The 23,132-nt window shown below is 50.5% G+C and overlaps 1 protein-coding gene and 1 non-coding gene across 10 annotated transcripts in view; both read right to left on the bottom strand.

The window, feature by feature from the left end:
- ARHGEF15 (Rho guanine nucleotide exchange factor 15) overlaps positions 1 to 22,809 on the bottom strand; it is a 30,022-nt gene extending 7,213 nt beyond the window's left edge. For 4 of the 9 annotated variants that reach the window (XR_004743188.3, XR_004743189.3, XM_035299988.3 and 1 more), the window contains exons 1-9: positions 6,692 to 6,792; positions 4,412 to 5,061; positions 3,795 to 4,127; positions 3,284 to 3,338; positions 1,568 to 1,626; positions 1,255 to 1,466; positions 997 to 1,157; positions 664 to 816; positions 423 to 552 (exon numbers count right to left, since the gene is read on the bottom strand). Coding sequence is in view for 7 of the 9 variants with exons in the window: in XM_035299988.3 (XP_035155879.1) it covers positions 423 to 552; positions 664 to 816; positions 997 to 1,157; positions 1,255 to 1,466; positions 1,568 to 1,626; positions 3,284 to 3,338; positions 3,795 to 4,127; positions 4,412 to 5,012 (1,704 nt within the window). In the remaining 2 variants the exon portion in view is untranslated. Of the gene's footprint in view, positions 1 to 422; positions 553 to 663; positions 817 to 996; positions 1,158 to 1,254; positions 1,467 to 1,567; positions 1,627 to 3,283; positions 3,339 to 3,794; positions 4,128 to 4,411; positions 5,062 to 6,177; positions 6,220 to 6,309; positions 6,376 to 6,691; positions 6,793 to 22,644 lie in introns of those variants that run through there. The other 5 variants (XM_035299989.3, XM_035299993.3, XM_035299991.3 and 2 more) reach the window with 3 other exon arrangements.
- LOC118154149 (U4 spliceosomal RNA) lies at positions 3,497 to 3,636 on the bottom strand. The gene has a single exon (XR_004744046.1). It is a non-coding gene; the product is annotated as a U4 spliceosomal RNA (small nuclear RNA).
- Positions 22,810 to 23,132: the final 323 nt, after the last annotated feature.

Below are 23,132 nucleotides of genomic sequence, written 5' to 3'. Positions count from 1 at the left end.
TATGGGTTTTGTTTTGTTTTGTTTGTTTCTTCGTTTGAGACGGAGTCTGTCTCTGTCGCCAGGCTGGAGTGCAGGGGCACGATCTCGGCTCACTGCAACCTCCGCCTCCCGGGTTCAAACAATTTTCCTGCCTCAGCCTCCAGAGTAGCTGGGACTACAGGCGACCGCCACCACGCCCAGCTAATTTTTGTATTTTTAGTAAAGACGGGGTTTTACCATGTTGGCCAGGATGGTCTCGATCTCCTGACCTCGTGATCCGCCCGCCTCGGCCTCCCAAAGTGCTGGGATTACAGGCGTGAGCCACCGCGCCCTGCCTTTATGCCTAAAGTGGAGTCGGGCATGGTAATAGCTGGGCAAGAGGCCCTCGGGAGAGTTCTCCGATGGGTTGGTGGGGCAGGTACAGCCGCAGCCGGGACAGGTACCTGCAGCAGCATGCGAAGCCGGGTAATGCGCTGGAAGGGCAGTAGCAGGAAGGACGGCAGCGGGAGCCGTTCACACTTCGGGAGGCTCTGCAGCCGGCGCAGCTCCGCGGAGAAGCGCACGTTGGTGTCCCTGCAGAAGCAGGCGTGGCTAGCGGCTGCCTGGAGACCCTGGTGCCCCAGCCTGCTGTGGGCCTTGGCCCACCCCTCTCCCCAGCTTCCTCCCCATCCCCGGGACACTCACATGAGGCGGCTGTAGGTCTCCTCCTGATACTGCTGGTTCCGCACGTAATCCACATACACCGAGAAAGGCCCCACGGCATGGGCATGCACCACATCACACAGGTCGCTGATGTGCGGGGAAGAGCGCACACGGGACAGTAACGTCGTTAGAAACCTGAAGGAATTGGGGAAGCGAGCAATGGGGCGGGGCAGAGAGCCAGGTCTCCCGCGTTTTTGAGAGAAGAGCTGGGAACTAACTGAACCCGCAGAAGTAAAGACCTGGGCTGGGGAGAGAGAAAAGGGCGTGCCCAGCAACCTAAGGCCAGTTTCCCAGGAAGGATGGGAAGCCACTGACCGCTCGCTGACTCCCTGGACTCGCTGCACGTTGGAGAAGAGTGTGTGGTGATCACGCGGGGTGAGCGTGTCCCGGAGTGCCTGGCTTAGCACGAAAGTGTCGGTCAGCAGCCGCAGGGAGCGCAGGTAGGAAGCCTCCGATGTCACCACCTCGAAAAGACTCTAGAAAGAAGAGCGGGCAGTCGTGTCAGTCCCCTATGCCTGACCCATGCAGCCCAACCCCAGCACCCTCCTCCCATCTCCCATGTCCAGCTCTCACCTCCTGCATGCGCCTCTCCTGGGGGCTGAGGGTATCCAGAAGGCCGCTGGCTTGCACAGCCGGAAGCTCCTGCCACAGGGTGTTACGAGGTCCAGGGGGTCGTGGGAAGGTGGGTGCATCTCCAGCATTTGCTGGAGAAGGACTCCCATCCTCACCGACCCCCCACAGCTCCTCTGACAGCACGGCTGCTCGGTAGGTCTGGTACAGAGGTTCTAGAAGGCAGACATAGCACTTCAGGGAAGCCCAGTGCCCCCAAACCCTTCCCCACTGCTTGATGGTCACAGCAGGGACCCTCAGGTCCAGAGGCCCTCACCATCCTGCAGGGGCAGCTCCCAATTCTGCTCCTTCAGCACCTCTAGCCCCTCCTCTTCTCTGTGGAGAAAGAAAGGGAAGGGAGTCCCCAGGGCCACCACTGCTGCCACCGCAAGGATGCCTGTTGTCCCCATGCTGGACAGGGCAACCCACATGCAGGTTGGATGTAAGGACCCTGATGGTTCCCCACATCAAACTTCAGGTTTTTTGGGGTTTTTCTTGGGGCAGTGGGGAAGACAAGGTCTCACTGTGTTGCCCAGGCTGGTCTTAAACTCCTGGCCTCAAGCAATCCTGCCACCTTGGCCTTCCAAAGTGTTGGGATTGCAGGCATGAGCTACTTTGCCCAGCCCAAACTCCAGATCTTTTTATGTGCCATCTAGAGAGGACCCCCTGAGCTAAGTAGGCCCTATTCTTATCTCAACCACTGTGGACCAAAGACTTCTGAGTCTCCTCCTCAACCCTCACGTCACAACCATTGTCTGGAACGTTCTATTTGTGTGTCAAGGAAGCTCAACATGATGCACTACAACTCTCACACCTCCCACCAGCACCTGCAGCCCCCATCTGCCCCGCTCTGGTCCTCAGCATCATCACACCCCCATTCGCCCAAGCTAAAAACCACTAGTAAATGTTTGTTGAATAAATGAATGGACCCAGATAACTTCTGACAGCAATGGTGAATCTGAGATAATTAACAAGCCTGGATAGCATAGAAGAGGCGGTCATGATTACCAAATAGATTTTCAGACAATAATTGCCATAGAAGCTCAAGGTGAGGGAAGGGAGTTAAGATGGTGCACTTACTCTGGGCCCGGCTCTTCACAATATCATACCCCCATGATTCCATGCCGTGGTTCCTATGCTTAGCCCCATTTCACAGATGAGAATGCTGAGCCCCAGGAAGGTTAAAGACTTTTTTTTTTTTGAGACAGAGTTTTGCTCTTGTTGCCCAGGCTGGAGTGCAATGACACAATCTCAGCTCAGTGCAACCTCCACCTCCTGAGTTCAGGCGATTCTCCTGCGTCAGCCTTTCAAGTAGCTGGGACTACAGGTATGCACCACCATGTCCAGCTAATTTTGTATTTTTAGTAGAGATGGGGTTTCACCATGTTGGCCAGGCTGGTCTCAAACTCCTGACCTCAGGTGATCTGCCTGCCTCACCTTCCCAAAGTGCTGGGATTATAGGCATAAGCCACCGCTCTGGCCTTCTTTTTTTTTTTTTTTTTTTTGAGACGGAGTTTCGCTCTTGTGACCCAGGCTGGAGTGCAATGGCGCAATCTCGGCTCACTGCAACCTCTGCCTCCTGGGTTCAGGCAATTCTCCTGCCTCAGCCTCCCGAGTAGCTGGGATTACAGGCACGCGCCACCATGCCCAGCTAATTTTTTGTATCTTTAGTAGAGATGGGGTTTCACCATGTTGACCAAGATGGTCTCGATCTCTTGACCTCATGATCCACCCGCCTCGGCCTCCCAAAGTGCTGGGATTACAGGTGTGAGCCACCGCACCCGGCCTGCTCTGGCCTTCTATTAGGTCACAGAATCTATAAGGGCCAGAGCTGGGATTCAAAACAAGGGCTACTTACCTCTAGGGCCCTGGCCTTTGTCCCCTCAACTTTGTGGAGGTGGGATTTAGCTGGAGCTGAAGGCTAGTCTGCCCTCAGGTAGAGGCATGGTAGGGAGAGTGGCAGGGAGTAGGCAGGGGTGGGGGTGTTCGGTACCTCCCCTCCACAGGTGCTGGAGGAGTGTTCCCAGGAGCTTCATCAGGACTGTCTCCTGGAAAGAGAAGCCAGAGTGAAGAGAAAAAACCTCTAAGATCCCCAGCCCAGGACTTTTGACTCCAGCCCCAGCAGGGACTGTTACAATAAAAACTGCAACTTTCTTTTTTTATTTGTTTGTTTTTGTTTTTTGTTTGCTTGTTTGTTTTATTCAGTTCCCACAGAGACTGCCAAAAGTTGCCAATGCCAACAATATTTCAAGTCGTCATGGTGGGGTATTGGGAAAAGTCTTCAATCAGCAATAATCGCGCCTTGGGTGAACCTCATTGGCTACGATACTGCCACTGCAAAAAGCTAAAAACTAAAAGCAACTTTCATCAGCACCAGAGCAGTAGCTGGTAGAGAAGCAAAGAGCCCAGGGCCTGTTGGGGGTTGTAGTTTGTTGGGCTTTAGTCCCCCCTGCCTCTCCCCTTTCCGCTCACCCTCGAGAGGTCCACTCCCCCAGGCCCTGCACCTGTTTGGATTCCATCTTCAGAAGGCAGATCGAGATCTGGCTGTGGGAGGTCCCCAGAAATGGTGGCGTCCTGCCTGACACGAGTTGGCTTGGGAGGCTTGAGAGGTGGCAGGAGTTTGCGCTCGGCAGTGGAACGGTAGGATGTGAGGACCACAGCTGGGTGACCAACACTTGGAGGGTTGGGGCGGGAGCGAGAGGTCCGTAGTGGGGATGCCCGGCGGGGGGCCCTGGGAACCTCCTCATAGCCCCCCACAGGCACCCATCTGAGCTCCAGGCCAGGCCGGGTGGCATGACAGACACAGGGGCAGCAAGGAGGGCAGGCCAGGCCAGCATCTGCGGGAGACAGGTATCCTAAGGAGAAAGCCCTTGGGGCCCGGCCCCACCCCACCCAGGCTGCCTCTGTCTTTAATCTGCCCAGCAAGGGCAACATCAAGGTCCAGCCCCAGGCATCTGTCAATCTCCTCCACCCCAACTCTCTTCAAATCCCAACATACAGAAACCAGATATTCCAAACATTAAATCCATTTTTGAAAAGGTACCCCTGAAAGTTGTTAGCCTTGAAACACTGAAAATGAAGAAGATGGGTGAATTGAGGTCACCCAACCCCGCATACTCACCTGGAGCACTGTTCTCCTGGGACCCGCTCCCAGTGAGGGGACCCTCTCTCTCCCCATTCACATCTGCTCCCACTTGAAGACCCGGCTCCAGGGCATCTGCAGCCTGAGCCTTGCCTTCAGCACCTCCTTCAAACCTGCCAGCCAGCCTCCGCACAGTGCCAGGGGCTGAGGCAGAGCCATTCTGGGCCGGGACCCCCGCCATGGGGAGTAGGGGCATGCGGGGTGACCCAGAGGGCTTGAGTGGGGGAACTGGGGACCGGGGGGCAGATTCAGGGGAGGCGGAGCGCCGGGACACTGGGCTGGGTGTGGGGGTGCTAGAAGGTGAGTCTGGGGAAGTCTGGGAGTCAAGGCTGGCCCTAGAAGCTGAGGGAGGCAAAAGAGCAGGGGGCTTGAGGGATGCGGCTGGGGGCTCCCAAAAAATGGGGGTGCACATTGGGGTTGGTGCAACTTTGGAGGTTTGGGGAAGTTCTTGTGGAGAGGAGCCATTGTGAGGAGGCCCTGGGGACTGGGCAGCCCTGGAACGAGAAGGAGGGCGGGGGCGGATAATCCGAGGGGGCTTCTGCGTAGGGGGTGTCGCTGCAGGAAGGGACTGCATTGACATCTTCCTCTGCACTCTTCAAAGGAGTGGGGCGTTCTGCTGGAGTCATCCCCTGAAGAGGAGGGAGGGAAAGAGAAAGAGCTTTAGTGCCTTGCAGGGTGGGTAAACTGAGACCACTGGAAGGCAGGATCTTGAAGTCAGGAGGGAAGGCTGGTGTAGGGGTTCCAGAGAATCCATCAAATTCAATAAGGGGGGATTCCCTTGCTAGTATAGCCGCTCCGAGTTTGCCTGCTGAACCGTGTGTCTGTGGAGGGCGTTGTGGAGGTTTGTGTGGGGGGTGGCATGGTGTGTTGTGAGTGTGCCAGTTCTGTGCTTGCCACGTGGGTGTGCAAGGGGAGCGTGGAGTGTCCAGTGTGTGGCGTGTGGCCTGTTAGGCAGTGCTCGGTGTGAGTGTCCAAGATGGCAGTGCCAGGGTGGCTGTGCGATGTGTGTCCTGTGCTGTCTCGGTCTGAGTGCCACGAGCGCCTGTCCTGTCTGCTGGACCTGGGCTGCGAGGGATGCATCACTGTTTTTCTGCTCCACCGGCCCTCCGCCCCCCCTTTCCCAGTTCCTCTCTCTGGACTCTCCCTTTCCGGATTATTTTTAGTCTCCTTTTCCTGCCATCAAGATTCCTGGAGCCTCTGACCCCCAGAGATGAGAAGGCCCTGGCACAGTCTCTCCTGTCCTGTGTCCAATCATCCCTGCCTGCCCTGAAGTCTGGTCACAGAGAGAGGCCCAGCACAGGCCTGGGTCCTGCAGGAGGCCTGGGGAGACGGCTGGGAGAGGAGACTGAAGGAGAGGACCAGTCAGGCCAGGACGCTGGGGCCTGGGTTTCTCCTCCTCCCTCGAGGAAGGAGGCTGTAATACCAAGAAGAGTGCAGGGTCAGACTGGGGAGAGGGGAACCTCAAATTCTCATCAGGGGTCAGCAGGAGAGTCAGACCCCTCCAAGCCGCAGATTGTGTCTTGAGAAATGATGTGGGGGAGACATGGGGGTTGTAGATGATGAGTCTTGCAGCTCAGTGGCCTCTGTGTTCTGGCTGAAAGTCACTAAGCAAAGTGGTCTTGACCACTGGCCAGCTCCTCCCCAGCCCCTGGCCCTCAGGGACCCCATCCCCCTCAGGTTCCTGCATTTACTTCCTTCCCTACCCCCCACTCAGGAACCCAGGTACTCGGGCCCCAAGCACTCACCCTCGAATCCCCTCCACTCTCAGTCACCTCCCAGGGCTGAGTGAGTAGGGGCAGGAAACAGGAATCGGATCTACCTCCCAACCGGACACACCCCCCCCCCCCCCCAAACCACACCACTCTCCACATGCGCACATCACCCAGGGCTCCGGTAGACAGAGGTATCCAGGGTCTCAGAGATTAACGGGATCCAGGGAAAAGCTGAAATTCAGGCATGGAAAGTATGTGCGCAAGTTCTACCTCCACAGCTGTGTGGATAGGGACTCACAGGGGAGAGGTGGATGGGGTGGGGGTGAAGACAGGGCAGCGATGGCACAGAGCTTGGCTGGGCGGCATGGCTGTCTGGACGCCACTGTCTCAGCTAAGAGATCCCTCCACGGTGAGTCTCACCATCTCTCCCACGACTTGCACAACCACCTGTCTCTTCAGCTGGGTGTGAGCCAAGCCCTATTTCACATGGAGGGACCCTCCCGCAGGCTTCCCTCCCTAATTCTGCAGTAGGTCCCCATAAATTTACCTTTATTTTTTGGAATCAGTTGCTATTTCAGCCTGTCCTGTCTGCCCCTTGGAACAAGGAATGAGGGGCTGAAGTCTCCAAGTGTCTGTTCCTGTGTTTCTGGGGCGGGCACTCAGGGCCAGATTGAGATCTCTGCGGAGGAAGCCAGTTCCTCAGCCCCACCCAGCCATTGTGTTGGGTGTGTGTGTGTGTGTGTGTGTGTGTGTGTTATAGGAGGGAGAAAAGGGAAAAGGGGAGGGCCAGGAGGTAGGACTAAGAGGAGAGGGGAGGGGAAGGGAGGGGAGGGGAATGAGAAGAGAGGGACAGACTTGGAGTCTGTCTCCTCCAGGTGGATGGATATACATTTACAGGGGGCCAGGCGTGGTTGTTCACCCTTGTAATCCCAGCACTTTGGGAGGGCAAGGTAGGAGGACCAGCCTAGGTAAGGTAATGTGACCCTGTCTCTACAAAAGATTTAAAGTAGCCATGGACAGGCCAGGCGCGGTGGCTCACGCACTTTGGGAGGCCGAGGCAGGTGGATCACCTGAGGTCAGGAGTTCAAAACCAGCCTGGCTAAAATGGTGAAACCCTGTTTCTACTAAAAATACAAAAATTAGCTGGGCATGGTAGCGTTTGCCTTTAGTCCCAGCTTCTTGGGAGACTGAGGCAGGAGAATGGCTTGAACAGGGGAGGCAGAAATTGCAGTGAGCCAAAATCGTGCCATTGCACTCCAGCTTGGGCAACAAGAGCAAAACTCCATCTCAAAAAAAAAAAAAAAAAAAACCTCTGATCCCCCAAATGCTCAGGGAGACTGATTTGAGTAATAACAAAACTCTGGTCTCCCAGACAGCTGCCTCTGTACGAATTACTTTTTCTCTATTGCCATTCCCCTGTCTTGATAAACTGGCTCTGTCCAGGCAGCAAGCAAGGTTAATCCATTGTGGGTGGTTACAATTTCACCCCTAGATCCTTTTTTTGTTTTTTTTTTTTTTGAGATCGAGTCTCACTCTGTTGCTCAGGCTGGAGTGCAGTGGTGCAATCTCAGCTCACTGCAACCTCAGCCTCCCAGGTTCAAGCGATTCTCCTGCCTCATCCTCCCAGGAAGCTGGGATTACCATCACGCCTGGCTAATTTTTGTACTTTTAGTAGAGATGGAGTTTCACCATAACGGCAAGGCTTGTCTTGAACTCCTGGCCTAAGGTGATCCACCCACCTAGTCCTCCCAAAGTGCTGGGATTACAGGCGTGAGAGACCACGCCCAGCTTCTAAATCCTTTTAGGCATCCAGGGAGAGTACTTCTTTCAAAGAATCTCCACACTCTACCAAGAAGGCTAAAGGCTGGGTGTGGTGGCTCCCACTGAAGTGGGAGGATCCCTTGACCCCAGGAGTTTGAGACCAGCATGGGCAACATGGTGAAACCCATCTCTACAAAAAACACAAAAATTAGTCAGGCATGGTGATGTCCACCTGTAGTCCCAGCTACTAGGGAAGCTCATGTGGGAGAATTGATTAAGCCTGGGAGGTTGAGGCTTCAGTGGGCTGTGATCACACCACTACACTCCAGCCTGAGCAACAGAGCAAGGCCCTGTCTCAAAAAAGAAAGAAACCTAGATTTGTATGTGTAGCCTGTTGTATTTTCTTTTTACTGAAATGGGAGCATCTTTATTACTTTTGCTACTTGCAAAAATAACCTTTAAAGAGATCATTAAAAAGTACTGCTATAGGCCTGACTGACGTGGAGAAACCCCACCTCTACTAAAAATCCAAAATTAGCTGGGCGTGGTGGTGCATGCCTGTAATCCCAGCTACTCAGGAGGCTGAGGCAGGAGAATTGCTGGAACCCAGGAAGCAGAGGTTGCTGTGAGCCAAGATCGCAACATTGCACTCCAGCCTGGGCAACAAGAGTGTAACGCCATCTCAAAAAACTGAGTACTGCTTATTTGCTGCAAACATGAATAGCATTTAGCACTGCATTAACTGCTCCAGACCTGAAGGGGGAATGTGAGGAAGAGAAGAGGAATGAGATGGTTGGGCAAGCTCCTGGACCTTGCCCTTGTCCTCTCGATGTGGTCTAGGTTTATCTCCTCTTCCTCTCCCCGCCACCTGGAGGTTTTCATCTGTCTATCTGTTGGGAAGAAATTTCCCCCACTACCAAAGACAGCAGAGCATGTTTCGGAGTAGCTTAAAGTTCCCTAGAGCCATACTGAGAATAGTCTAACCTTCCTGACAAAGAGGCTACCTTGGGCCCACTACCCAAAGCAAAGATGAAAACAATGACTTTTCAGATCTATAAAAATCACCATATAAGGCCGGGTGAGGTGGCTCACCCGTCTGACCAGTAGACCCGTTTGAGACCAGTCTGGCCAAACTTCATCTTTAGTAGAGATGGTGAAACCCCGTCTCTACTAAAAATACAAAAAATTAGCCAGGCGTGGTGGCAGGTACCTGTAATCCCCCAGCTACTTGGGAGGCTGAGTCAGGAGAATCGCTTGAACCTGGGAACAGAGGTTGCAGTGAGCCAAGATCATGACGTTGTATTCCAGCCTGGGCAATAAGAGCAAAACTCTGTCTCAAAAAAAAAAGAAAGATGGCTACAACAATCCCTCCCTCCAGGCTCCAATGAGCTGTGATCACACCATTGTACTCCAGCCTGGATGATGACGGAGACTGTCTCAAAAAACAAGCAGGCTCCATGCAGGGGCTCATACCTAATCCTAGCACTTTGGGAAACTAAGATGGGAAAATAGATTGAGCCCAGGAGTTTAAGACCAGCCTGGGGGCAACCAAGTGAGATCCTTGTCTCTAAAATTTTTTTTTTAATTAGTTGGGCATGATGGCCCATACCTGTAGTCCCAGCTACTTGATAGGCTGAGGCGAGAGGATCACTTGAACCCACGAGATCAAGGCTAGAGTGAGCTGTGATCACGCCCCTGCACTCCAGCCTGGGCAACAGAGTGAGACCCTGTCTCAAATAACAAACAAACAAAAAAACAAAAACCCAATTCTTCTCATCCCAAATGGCCAAATTCATCAATAACCAAAAAGTTCTTTCTGAAACCACCTTTGCAAAAATCATAAATGAGAAAATTAGTTCAATGAAAGAATGCTGACCCAACTGACTCCATCTTGATTCTGATCTCCAAGCTGTCCTTGTTCATTCATGGCCATGAGCAGAACTGACTTTGGGAGGAACTTAGTTTATAGTTTAGCTTTGAAACATAGATTATAACAGCCCTTTCCAAAATCAAACCCCCTTTCTGCTTGGGAACTGGATTGCTCTTGCAGGACTAACAAATTAGTTATAAGATTAGAAGTTATGGCTGGGAGGGGTGGCTCACGCCCGTAATCCCAGCACTTTGGGAGACTGAGGCAGACTGATCACTTGAAGCCAGGAGTTGGAGACCAGCCTGGCCATCACAGAGAAACCCCATCTCTACTAAAAATATAAAAATTAGCTGGGCATGGTGTAGGGTCCAGCCCTACAGGGTCCTATGAGCCCCTCTCTACTGGTTCCGAGACAAGAAACTGTGGAAATAAAAGACACAAGACACTGAGAAAGAGAAAACAGAGTTTGGGCCCGGGGGTCCACTGCCAACAAAAGCACAGGGTCCAGCAGTGGCCCTGAGTGCCTGGACACTCTGACTTTTACTGAGTACAAAGCAGGGGGCAGAGTAGGTAGGGTGAGGTAATGGTGGTCAGTGATAGGGTCAGGTAAACCACCTGTCTTGGAGATAGGGGCCCAGGTCTTTCAAGTAACCAAGGCGAAGAGAAAACCTAATGCATCAGCGCTTCTTCATGCTTGTCAAGAAAGAACAAAGATGTTAAAATTTATGTTACTATTACTGATTCTATCTTTTAAGAAAAGGAGGGACCAGGTGTAGAAGCAGAACTTGAAAGTAGACATGGAACGTGACCACTGAAGCACAGCATCACATAGAGGCAGTTAAGCCCCCGGATGTCTGTGGGTCTCCCTGACAGCCGTCAGGCCTACAACAAGAGCTTGGAGAAGCACAGTTTTCTCCTAACTCCCCCAGGGAAGGAGATGTCTCGGACATTTTGGATGTCTCCTTCCCTAGCTGACTAAACAGCAGGTGCTTTCCCAGCGCAGCCGCTGCTGCCGCACAGCCAAGGCACCCTCCAGCAGCCCTTATGTGGGCGTAGAGGGCTTAGAGCATCTTGCCTTAGGATCACTTTGTTCACAATGTCACCTCAATTCCATGCTTCATAACCTGATAATCACTAGTGAGATTAAAAGATTATATTGAGTATATATATTTCTGTGATTCCATATGAATAACTATGTGATTATTCATGATTATATATAGGAATAACTATGTAAGTATATCTCTAATTCTTTTCTAGTTCTGTATTCATATGGGAACAGGCTGAGGCTTCAGACCCTTGCCTCAGCACTTGCAGGGTCTCCCACCCACGGCGTGGTGATGCACACCTGTAGTCCCAGCTACCTGGGAGGCTAAGACACAAGAATCACTTGAACCTGGGAGGCAGAGGTTGCAGTGAACCAAAATAGGGTGACTGCACTCCAGCCTGGGTGACAGAGCGAGACTCTGTCTCAAAAAAAAAATTTTGGTTTAGAGACTGCAAGACTCTGAACCTCCCCAAATTGCTCCTGGGGATAACATCATTGCTGTAAAACCTAAGATCAATGCTTGAGATATTTTCCAGACCCTGCACTCAAAGGATCAGCTGGCAACACCCAGAAGGAAAAACTGGCTGATTTAGTGCCCCCACCCAGGAACTGACTCAGTAAAAGAGGAGAGTTTCTGGTTGGGCGCGGTGGCTCACGCCTATAATCCCAGCACTTTGGGAGGCCAAGGCGGGTGGATCACAAGGTCAAGAGATCGAGACCATCCTGGTCAACAAGGTAAAACCCCTGTCTCTACTAAAAATACAAAAATTAGCTGGGCATGGTGGTGCATGCCTGTAGTCCCAGCTACTCAGGAAGCTGAGGCAAGAGAATCGTTTGAACCCAGGAGATGGAGGTTGCGGTGAACCAAGATCGTGCCTGGGTAACAACAGCAAAACTCCATCTCAAAAAAAAAAAAGAAGAGTTTCAACTCCTCATGATTTTATCTCCCACCTGACCAATTAGCACTCCCCACTTTCTGACCCCCAACCCACCAAATTATCAAAAACCCCAGTCTCTAAAGTTTCCGGGAGATTGAGTAATAACTAATTCAATTTCACACATGGCATGGCAGACCTCATGTCAATTAAATTTCTGTACTGCAATGCCATGGTCTTTTTTTTTTTTTTGAGATGGAGTTTCACTCTTGTTGCTCAGGCTGGAGTGCAATGGCACGATCTTGGCTCACTGCAACCTCCAACTCCTGGGTTCAAGCGATTCTCCTGCCTCAGCCTCCTGAGCAGCTGGGATTACAGGCATGCGCCACCACACCTGGCTAATTTTGTATTTTTAGTAGAGATGGGGTTTCTCCATGTTGGCCAGGCTGGTCTCAAACTCCTGAACTCAGGTGATCTACCTGCCTCAGCCTCCCAAAGTGCTGGGATTACAGGCGTGAGCCACCACGCCTGACAATGCCGTGGTCTTTATTTGTACAGAGGACAGGAAGAGTGCACTGGGCAGTTACATTTCCACTGAGGATGCCAAGCTGGTGGAATATGGGCCTAGAGCTACTAGTGGCCATCAATGAGGTGTCCTGAGAGTAAAACCCAATATATGGCTGAGGTGGAGAGAGACAGATTTGCTGCCTTATTCTGATGGCCTGAAGTAATATCTGTGTCTGGAGTTTTCAGTTGTATGGGTCAGTGAGTTCCCTTTTGGAAAGCTAGTGTGGGTTGGATTTCTGTCACTTAACACCAAAACAATCCCTTTTATAAAGGGAGCTTTTTTTTTTTTTGAGACAAAGTCTTGCCCTGTTGCCCAGTGGAGTGCAATGGTGCAATCTCAGCTCACTGCAACCTCCACCTCCCAGGTTCAAGCAATTCTCCTGCCTTAGCCACCCGAGTAGCTGGAATTGCAGATGCCCACCACCACACCAAGCTAATTTTTAGTATCTTTAGTAGAGATGGGGTTTCACCATGTTGGCCAGCCTGGTCTCATACTCCTGACCTCATGATCCTCCCAATTTGGCCTCCCAAAGTGATGGGATTACAGATGTGAGCCACCGCACCCGGCCATAAAGGGAATTTCAAATAAAAGAAATGTTGAGTTCAACTGCCTCCGGTAGGGCCAGGACTTGGAAGTCCAGCAGAATCTTCCATGAAGCACAGAACACCAGGGCCTCATTTCTGCCCAGAAAGCTGTTAATGTAGATAGCCTGCCTGTGAAGGGTGATAAATCAGGAAGGGGGCAGTAAGAAAAAGCAGGCCTGCTCTTGGAACTTTTCTTTTTTTTGTTTTTGAAATGGAGGAAGTGGAGTTTCGCTCTTGTTGTCCAGGCTGGAATGCAATGACAAGATCTCTGCTCACTGCAACCTCCGCCTTCCGGTTTCAAGCAATTCTGCTGCCTCAGTCTTCCGAGTAGCTGGGATTACAGGCGCCCACCACCACACCTGGCTAATTTTTGTATTTTTAGTAGAGACAGGGTTCACCATGTTGGCCAGACTGGTCTTGAACTCCTGACCTTGTGATCCACCCGCCTCAGGCTTCCAAAATGCTGGGATTACTGGCGTGAGCCACCGTGCCCTGCTGCTCTGGGAATTTATACAGGTTTTGGTCCAGGTGAGAGGATACACACAGACGATTCTTCCACACCGCCACTAGGTGGAGGCTGAGCACTTCGGGTGCAGGGTCAGCAGCCAAAATGAACCCATCAGTGTCTAGGCCACCAAAGAGGAGGCAAGAAAGACACAGCCCGCCCGCGTGCCTGTAGTTCCAGCTACTCAGGAGGCTGAGGTGGGAGGATCTCTTGAGCCCAGGAGTTCTGGGCTGTAGTGCGCTATGCTGATCTGGTGTCCGCACTAAGTTCGGCATCAATATGGTGACCTCCCGGGAGAGGGGGACCACCAGGTTGCGTAAGAAGGGGTGAACCCGCCCAGGCCGGAAACGGAGCAGGTCAAAACTCCCGTGCTGATCAGTAGTGGGATCACTCCTGTGAATAGCCATTGCACTCCAGCCTGGGCAACATAGCGAGACCCCGTCTCAAAAAAAAAAAAAGATGCAGCCCCCTGCCCTCCAAGCCTGGGTGTCTTTCTCCCTCCCTCTCTGTGGTACTACCCCTTCTTTCAGACACCTGGGGACGTTTATGTTTTCCATACAACTCCTCTCAAATCTAACTTAGGACATTCACACCCAGGAAAAAATGATAACAGCCTACAATAAATCAAGACAGTATGATATTGGTCAAAGACTAGATGCAGATCAAGGGAACAGAAGAGCAGGCCCAGAAATCGAGCCACGCAAATATAGAAAACTGATTTTTTTACAAAGGACCAAAGGCAGAGGAAGAAGGAGGAGAAGGAAGAGGAGGGAGGAGGTGTTGGGGCGGAGGAGGAGGAAGGGGACAAGGATGAGGAGGAGGAAAAGGAACAAGGAATAAGAGGAGGGCATGGTGGCTCATGCCTGTAATTCCAACACTTTTGGAGGCTGAGGCAGGTGGATCACTTGAGGTCAGGAGTTGGAAACCAGCCTGGCCAACATGGTGAAACCCTGTTTCTACTAAAAATACAAAAAAATTAGCCAGGCGTGGTGGCACACACCTGTAACCCCAGCTACTCCAGAGAGGAATTGCTTGAATCTGGAAGTGGAGGTTGCAGTGAGCCAAGATTGTACCACTGCGCTCCAGCCTGGACAACAGAGCAAGACTCTGTCTCAAAAAAAAGAGAGAAGAAGGAAGAAGAAGAGAGAAAAAAACCAAACCCAGACCTCACATAATTTACAAAAATTAACTCAAAATGGATTATAAACCTAAATGTAAAAAGTGAAAGTATTAAATGTCTATAAGAAAACACAGGAGAAAATCTAGATGACCTTGGGCTTAATTATAAGGTTGTTTTGTTTGTTTGTTTGGTTGGTTGGTTGTTTTGAGACAGAGTCTCACTCTGTTGCCCAGGCTGGAGTGCAGTGGCACAATCTCAGCTCACTGCAACCTCCCTTCCCAAGTTCCAGTGATTCTCCTGCCTCAGCCTCCCTAGTAGGTGGGACCACAGGTGTGTGCCATCATGCTCAGCTAATTTTTCTTTGTATTTTTTTGTCTCTTTTTTTTAACATGCTTGTCTACCTGCAGATTTCTTTTGTATTTTTAGTAAAAATAGGGTTTCACCATGTTGGCCAGGATGGTCTTAATCTCTTGACCTTGGGATCTGTCTGCCTCAGCCTCCCAAAGTGCTAGGATTACAGACACGAGCCACCACACTTGGCCTGATTATAAGTTTTTATTTATTTATTCATTCATTTTTTATTTATTTTTCTTTTTCTTTTTTTCAGAAGGAGTCTTACTCTGTCACCCAGGCTGCAATGTACTAGCCACATCTTGACTCACTGCAACCTCTGCATCCCAGGTTCAAATAATTCTCCTGCCTCAGCCTACTGAGTAGCTGGGATTACAGGGGCCCACCACTGCGCCCAGCTAATTTTTATATTTTTAGTAGAGATGGGATTTCACCATGTTGGTCAGGCTGGTCTGAAACTCGCTACCTCAGGTGATCCACCCACCTCAGCCTCCCAAAGTGCTGGGATTACTGGTATGAGCCACCTTGCCTGGCTATTTATTTTTATTTTTTGAGATGGAGCCTCACTTTGTCATCCAGGCTGGAGTGTAGTGGCATGATCTCAGCTCACTGCAAGTTCCACCTTCACAGTTCAAGTGATTCTCCTGCCTCGGCCTCCCTAGTAGCTGGGACCACACATGCCAGCTTTTTTTTTTTTTTTTTTTTAGTAGAGACGGGGTTTCACCACGTTGGCCAGATGGTCTCGAACTCTTGACCTCAGGTGATCCACCCACCTAGGCCTCCCAAAGCGCTGGGATTATAGGTGTGAGTCACCACACCTGGCCTAATTTTTGTATTTTTTTTAGTTGAGATGCGATTTCACCATGTTGGCCAGGATGGTCTCAATCTCGACTTCATGATCCACTCGCCTCAGCCTCCCAAAGTGTGTGAGCCACCACGTCCGGCTATTTATTTAATTTTAATTTTAATTTTATTTATTTATTTATTTATTTATTTATTTTCCAGAAGTAGCCTCCCTCTGTTGCCCAAACTGGACTGCAGTGGCGAGATCTTGACTCACTCCGCTCTCCCCCTCCTGAGTTCCAGTGATTCTCCCGCTTCATCCTCCTTAGTAGCTGGGATTACAGGGGCCTGCCACCACACCCAGCTAATTTTTATATTTTTAGTAGAGACAGGCTTTCACAATGTTGGCCAGGCTAGTCTCAAACTTCTGACCTCAGGTGATCTGCCCACCTCTGCCTCCCAAAGTGCTGGGATTACAGGTATGAGCCACTGCACCTGGCCTCATTTTTGTATTTGGATTCAGAACTCATTTTGGTGCCAAGACAACTGGCTTTGGCATGATTTATGATTCACTGGATTATGCAAAGAAAAATGAAACCAAATGTTGACTTGCAAGATATGCCTGGATGAGAAGAAAAAGGCCTCAAGAAAACAAATAAAGGAATAGAAGACCAGAATGAAGAAACTCAGGGGGACTGCAAAGGCCAGTGTTGGTGCTGGCAAAAAGCTGAAGGGGTAATGGTGCTATAATGACATTATCTACGGCCATTGTGGATTTTTCACAAGAAGATTAATAAACTAAAAACTTTCACTCGGGAGGCTGAGGTAGGAGAATTGCTTGAACCCAGGAGGCTGAGATTGTGACAAACTGAAATTGCACCATTGCACTCCAGCCTGGGCAACAAGAGAGAAACTCCACATCTGTAAACAACAACCAAAAAAAAACTTCTGTGTGGGCTGGATGTGGTGGCTCACACCTGTAATCCCAGCACTGTGGGAGGCCAAGGTGGGTGGATCACCTGAGGTCAGGAATTCCAGACCAGCCTGGCCAGTATGGTGAAACTAAAAATACAAAATTAGCCAGGCGTAGTGGAACATGCTTGTAATCCCAGCTACTCAGGAGCCTGAGGCAGGAGAATCGCTTGAACCTGGGGTTGCAATGAGCCGAGACTGCACCATTGCACTCCAGCCTGGGCAACTTGAGCAAAACTCAGTCTAAAAAAAAAAAAAAAAACTTGTATGTGAAAAAAATAATGAGGGTATGTCAAAGAGACACAGGAGCCAACAGAAAGAGCTCTCAAAGGCCAAAACTAGAACCAAATGAGCTAGAAAAGTATATTGGAAGTATATACGAAGCATATTGGATTTTAATCCAAAGTATAAATATCCATGAGTCCATACTGATTAAATAAATGGCTAAAAAAATAATGGGGAAGTAGACAATATCCCATATAAAAGGACTCCAGGCCGGACGAGATGGCTCACACCTGTAATCCCAGCAGTTTGGGAGGCTGAGGCAGACAGATTACCTGAGGTCAGGAGTTCCAGACCAGTCTGGTCAACATGGCAAAATCCTGTCTCTAAAATACAAAAATTAGCTGGGCGCGGTAGTGCACGCCTGTAATCCCAGCTACTTAGGAGTAAGGCAGGAGAATCACTTGAACCCAGGAGTCAGAGGTTGCAGCGAGCCGAGATTGTGCCACTGCGCTCTAGCCTGGGCAATACTATTAATATGCTATATTAATAATAGAAAAAAACTGGATGTGGAGGATATGGAATATGTGAGAACTCTCATAATACTTTTATAATTTCCTGCACAAGATATTTTTTAAAAATGGCCAGGTGCGGTGGCTCACGCCTGTAATCCCAGCACTTTAGGAGGCCGAGGTGGCGGGATCACAAGGTCAGGAGATTGAGACCATCCTGGCCAACATGGTAAAACCCTGTCTCTACTAAAAATACAAAAATTAGCTGAGCATGATGGCATGCACCTGTAGTCCCAGCTACTCAGGAGGCTGAGGCAGGAGAATTGCTTGAGCCCAGAAGGCAGAGTTTACAATGAGTTGAGATTGTGCCACTGCACTCCAGCCTGATCTAAGACTCCATCTCAAAAAAAAAAAAAAAAAAAAAAGATGTTCATAAAATTAAGGTGGTCATAAAATGTTTGATTTGGTTTGGTTTAGTAGAGATAAGGTCTGTCTTGACCAGGCTAGTCTCAAACTCCTGGCCTCAAGCAATTCTCTAGCCCTAGCCTCCCAAAGAGCTGGGTCTACAGGCATGCACCATGAGGCTTGGTCTAGAAAACTGTTCTAAAGGCCGGGCGTAGTGATCCAAGCACTTTGGAGGCTCACGCCTGTAATCCAAGCACTTTGGAGGCCAAGGGGGGTGGATCACCTGAGGTTGGGAGTTCAAGACCAGCCTGACCAACATGGTGAAACCTCGTCTTAAAAAAAAAAGAAGCCGGGCGCAGTGGCTCAAGCCTGTAATCCCAGCACTTTGGGAGGCCAAGGCGGGTGGATCACGAGGTCAAAAGATCGAAACCATCCTGGTCAACATGGTGAAACATGTATTTTTGTACTAAAAATACAAAAAATTAGCCGGGCATGGTGGCACATGCCTGTAATCCCAGCTACTCAGAAGGCTGAGGCAGGAGAATTGCCTGAACCCAGGAGGCAGAGGTTGTGGTGAGCCGAGATCACGCCATTGCACTCCAGCCTGGGTAACAAGAGCGAAACTCCGTCTCAAAAAAAAAAAAAACACTGTTCTAAAATTTTAACTTATTTCTATCTATTTATTTATTTTGAAACAAGGTCTCATTCTGTTGTCCAGGTTGAAGTGCAGTGATATTACCATAACTCACAGCAGCCTCAACCTCCTGGGCTCAAGCCATCTTCCTGCCTCAGTCACCTAAATATGAATAGCTGGGATTATAGGGCCGGGTGCGGTGGCTCATGCCTGTAAATTCCAGCATTTTGGGAGACCAAGGCAGGTGGATCATCTGAGGTTGTGAGTTCGACCAGCATGGCCAACATGGAGAAACCCTGTCTCTACTAAAAGTACAAAATTAGCCGGGCGTGGTGGTGCATGCCTGTAATCTCAGCTACTCAGGAGGCTGAGGCAGGAGAATCCCTTGAACCTGGGATGCGGAGGTTGCAGTGAGCCAAGATTGCACCATTGCACTCCAGCCTGAGTGAAGAGAGTGAAACTCCATCACAAAAAAAAAAAAATAGTTGGGACTATAGGCACACACCACCACATCTGGGGAACTCTTGTATTTTTTGTAGAGATGGGGGTCTCGCCATGTTGCCCAGGCTGGTCTTGAACTCCTGGGCACAAGAAATCCTCCTACCTCAGTCTCCCATAAAATGCTGGGATTATAGGTGTGAACCACTGTGCTCAGCTAAAAATTAAACTTATTTTTTAAAAATTAACACCTTCAAAGACGTATATCTTAGGCCAGGCCTGATCATGCCACTCTACTCCAGCCTGAGCAACAGAGCAAAACCCTGGCTCAAACAAAACAAAACATAAAAGATGTCCATCTCCAGGGCATCTAGTGTTAAAGATTTAAAAAGGGCTTGGTGAAACAGAGTGCCCATGCCCCATGTCCAGAATTTCTGGTTTAGGAAGTTTAGGGCTAGAGAATTTAGATGTCTTTTCCTTTCTTTCTTTTCTTTTCTTTCCTTCCTTCCTTCCTTCCTTCCTTCCTTCCTTCCTTCTTTCTCTTTCTTTCTTTCTCTTTTTCTTTCTTTTCCTTCCTTCCTTCCTTCCTTCCTTCTTTCTTTCTTTCTTTCTTTCTTTCTTTCTTTCTTTCTTTCTCTTTCTTTCTTTCTTTCTTTCTCTCTCTCTCTCTCTCTTTCTCTCTTTCTCTCTTTCTCTCTTTCTCTCTTTCTTTCTTCTTTCTTTCTTTCTTCCCGGAGTCTTGTACTCTGTTGCCCAGGCTGGAATGCAGTAGAACAGTTTTGGCTAACTGCAACCTCCACCTCCTGGGTTCAAGCGATTCTCCTGCCTCAGCCTCCAGAATAGCTGGGATAGGCCGGGCGCGGTGGCTCAAGCCTGTAATCCCAGCACTTTGGGAGGCTGAGGCGGGTGGATCACGAGGTCGAGAGATCGAGACCAACCTGGTCAACATGGTGAAACCCCGTCTCTACTAAAAATACAAAAAATTAGCTGGGTATGGTGGCGCGTGCCTGTAATCCCAGCTACTCAGGAGGCTGAGGCAGGAGAATTGCCTGAACCCAGGAGGCGGAGGTTGCGGTGAGCCGAGATTGCGCCATTGCACTCCAGCCTGGGTCACAAAAGCGAAACTCCGTCTCAAAAAAAAAAAAAAGCTGGGATTACAGGCACCCGCCACCACGCCCAGCTAAGTTTTGTATTTTTATTAGAGATGGGGTTTTACCATGTTGGCCAGGCTGGTCTCAAACTCCTGACCTCAAGTGATCTGCCTGCCTCAGCCTCCCAAAGTACTGGGATTACAGGTTCACACCACCATGCCCTGTGTGAACTCAAGATTTAAAACAATGACAAAATCACCCAGCTGGTAGCATTTGGGGAGTATTCCTTAGAAATGTTTGGGAGACCCTTTGAGAGCTCCTCCTAAGGAAGTAAGGAGCCCCATCATCTGCTCTATGTTGCTCTCTATTCCCAGAGGATACTCATCTTGCCTCATCCTATGGCTTAAAGACTTAGCAGCAAACTGGTGAGATAGCCCTAACTCAGAGCTGGCCCCCAGGGAGACTCAGTCTAATGAAGAAGTCAGAAAGTAAACAATTGCAAACAGGCTAGGCAACATAGTGAGACTCTGTATCTACCAAAAAAAAAAAAAAAAAATTAGCTGAGCATGGTGGCATGTGCCTGTGGTACTGTCAGAGGCATTTGAACCAGAGCCATTTCAAATAGGGACTGGGTAAAATAAGGCTGAGACCTACTGGCTGCATTCCCAGAAAGTTTGGCATTCTACGTCACAAGATGAGATAGGAGGTCCACACAAGATATAGATCATAAAGACCTTGCTGATAAAACAGGTAGTGGTAAAGAAGCTGGCCAAAACCCACCAAAACCAAGGCCAAGGGAGGGACCTCTGGTCATCCTCACTGCTCATTATATGCTAATTATGTATTAGCATGCTAAAAGACACTCCCACTAGTGCCATGACAGTTTACAAATACCATGACAATGTCAGGAAGTTACCCTATATGGTCTAAAAAGGGCAGGGACTCTCAGGTTCAGGAATTGCCCACCACTTTCCCCAGAAAATTTATGCATAATCTACCCTTTGTTTAGCATATAATCAAGAAGTAACCATAAAAATGGGCGACCAGCAGCCCTTGGGGCTACTCAGCCTACGGAGTAGCCATTCCTTTTTTCTTTCTTTTTTGCTTTGTGACAGAGTTTCTCTCTTGTTGCCCAGGCTGGAGTGCAATGGCAAGATGTCGGTTCACCACAACCTTCGCCTCCCCGGTTCAAGCGATTCGTCTGCCTCAGCCTCCGAAAAGCTAGGATTACAGGCATGCGCCACCACGCCCGGCTAATTTTGTATTTTTAGTAGAGATGGGGTTTCTCCGTGTTGGTCAGGCTGGTCAGGAACTCCCGACCTCAGGTGATCCTCCCGCCTCGGCCTCCCAAAGTGCCAGGATTACAGGCGTGGGCCACCGTGCCCAGTCTCCTTTGTTTTGAGATGGAGTCTCGCTCTGTCGCCCTGGCGTGATCTCGGCTCACTACAATCTCCGCCTCGCAGTTATCTGCCTCGGCCTCCTGAGTAGCTAAGATTACAGGCGCCATTCTTTCTTTCTTTACTTTCTTTCTTTCTTTTCTTTTTTCTTTTTTTTTTTTCTTGAGACGGAGTCTCGATCTGTGGCCAGGCTGGAGTGTAGTGGCTCGATCTCGGCTCACTGTAACCTCCACCTCCCAGCTTCAAGCAATTCTCCTGCCTCACACTCCCGAGTAGCTGGGACTACAGGCACACACCACCAAGCCCAGCTAATTTTTGCATTTTTAGTAGAGATGGCGTTTCACCATATTAGCCAGGATGGTCTCGATCTCTTGACCTCGTGATCCGACCGCCTCGGCCTCCCAAAGTGCTGGGATTACAGGCGTGAGCCACTGCGCCCGGCCTACTTCTTTACTTTCTTAATAAACTTGCTTTCACTGTATGGATTCCCCTCGAATTCTTTTTTGCAGGAAATCCAAGAACCCTCCCTTGGGGTGTAGACGGGAACCCCTTTCCGGTAACAGTACTAGCTACTTCGGAGGCTGGGGCGGGAGGATTCCTTGAGCCCATGAGGTCAAAGGTTGCAGTGAGCTGTGTTCATGCCACTGCATTCCAGCCTGGGTGACACAGCGAGACGTTGCTTCAAAAATGAACAACAACAAAAATCATTAACCAAATGAGAGTGACTGTAGAGAATTTGTAAAAAGCTTCATGACTTGGAGATCACCACAAGAAGCCTGGGAAGGGCATTCCAGGCAGCCGGTTCAGAGGTCTGACAGCTCTTTTCAAGAAACCTGATTGTTGCCCACCGAGTACAAGACCAACACTTTCAGGTACGCGCAATACATATTGTAACTCTCATTTTGCAAGGGAGCTCTGAGATGCTAAGTAACTTCCCCGAGGCCATCCAGCTGGTAAGATCCACTGGAACTGAAAAGGGAATCTAACTAAGTCTGGTGGCTGCCTCTCACACAAGTGCGCCCTCTGCCTCTTCCTCCCTCCCAGATGACATCCCCTGTCTCCCTGCCTCCTTTAACCCTTCTCCCTGAGCTGGCCCTTCCCAGCTAGTTTCCCCAATCCTCTTTCTCGGAAGTTCTTCTGTGATTAACCATTAGGAAACTCATGAGCAAAGACAGGAGTCTAGAATTTCAGGGTCTCCCACTACCTGCTGGCTCTCTGCAACCTAAACCCCGCCGAGGCCTGCGCTGCCCTCTCCGCCCGGCTGCTGTGAGGCGCAAAAGAGCCTAAGGATTTAACCAAGTTCCTTCCTCCATCTTCAGGCCTCCCTCCCTCGGCGCCCGCGGCCAGCCACGCCCCGGCGCTAGAACCTGCTGCACCACCAGCCTCAGGAGACAGGTCCCGCCGCGCAGGTGTGTCCCTCTCCCCCCCGGGGGCCGGGCAGCGGCTTCCGGGCTCTCCTTACGCCTGCACTGAGCAGGGCGTCACCCTGATGTTAGGCGACCTCACCCAGTCACGACCCGGGGTAGGAAGCTAAAGAAGGGAGCCGTCCGCCCACCCGGGGGGCGGTCCCAGCACCCCAGTGGGGGATTGCTGCCTCCGCGCTGGGCCTCTGTGTACGTTCGGGAACCCAGGGTTCAACCTCTCTTCCCGCCAATGACAAAAGCCCCTCGCCTCTGGACCCCTTTCCGGAGCCGGAGTCGGCGGCCGGGCGCTGGTGGCGGGGCCGGGAGAGTTAATTCCAACTCCCTCCGGGCGATTCTGGAGACCAGAGCGCCGAGAGCGCCTCCCATTGGCCGCGAAGCCGGCTCGGCGCTGATTGGCTGAGGGTCTCGTCTGTGCCTCTCGGAGGCTCCCC

This window comes from Callithrix jacchus, chromosome 5, assembly GCF_049354715.1.
Source record: "Callithrix jacchus isolate 240 chromosome 5, calJac240_pri, whole genome shotgun sequence".
Lineage (NCBI taxonomy): Eukaryota > Metazoa > Chordata > Mammalia > Primates > Cebidae > Callithrix > Callithrix jacchus.
This window is presented reverse-complemented; position numbering and strand designations above follow the sequence as displayed.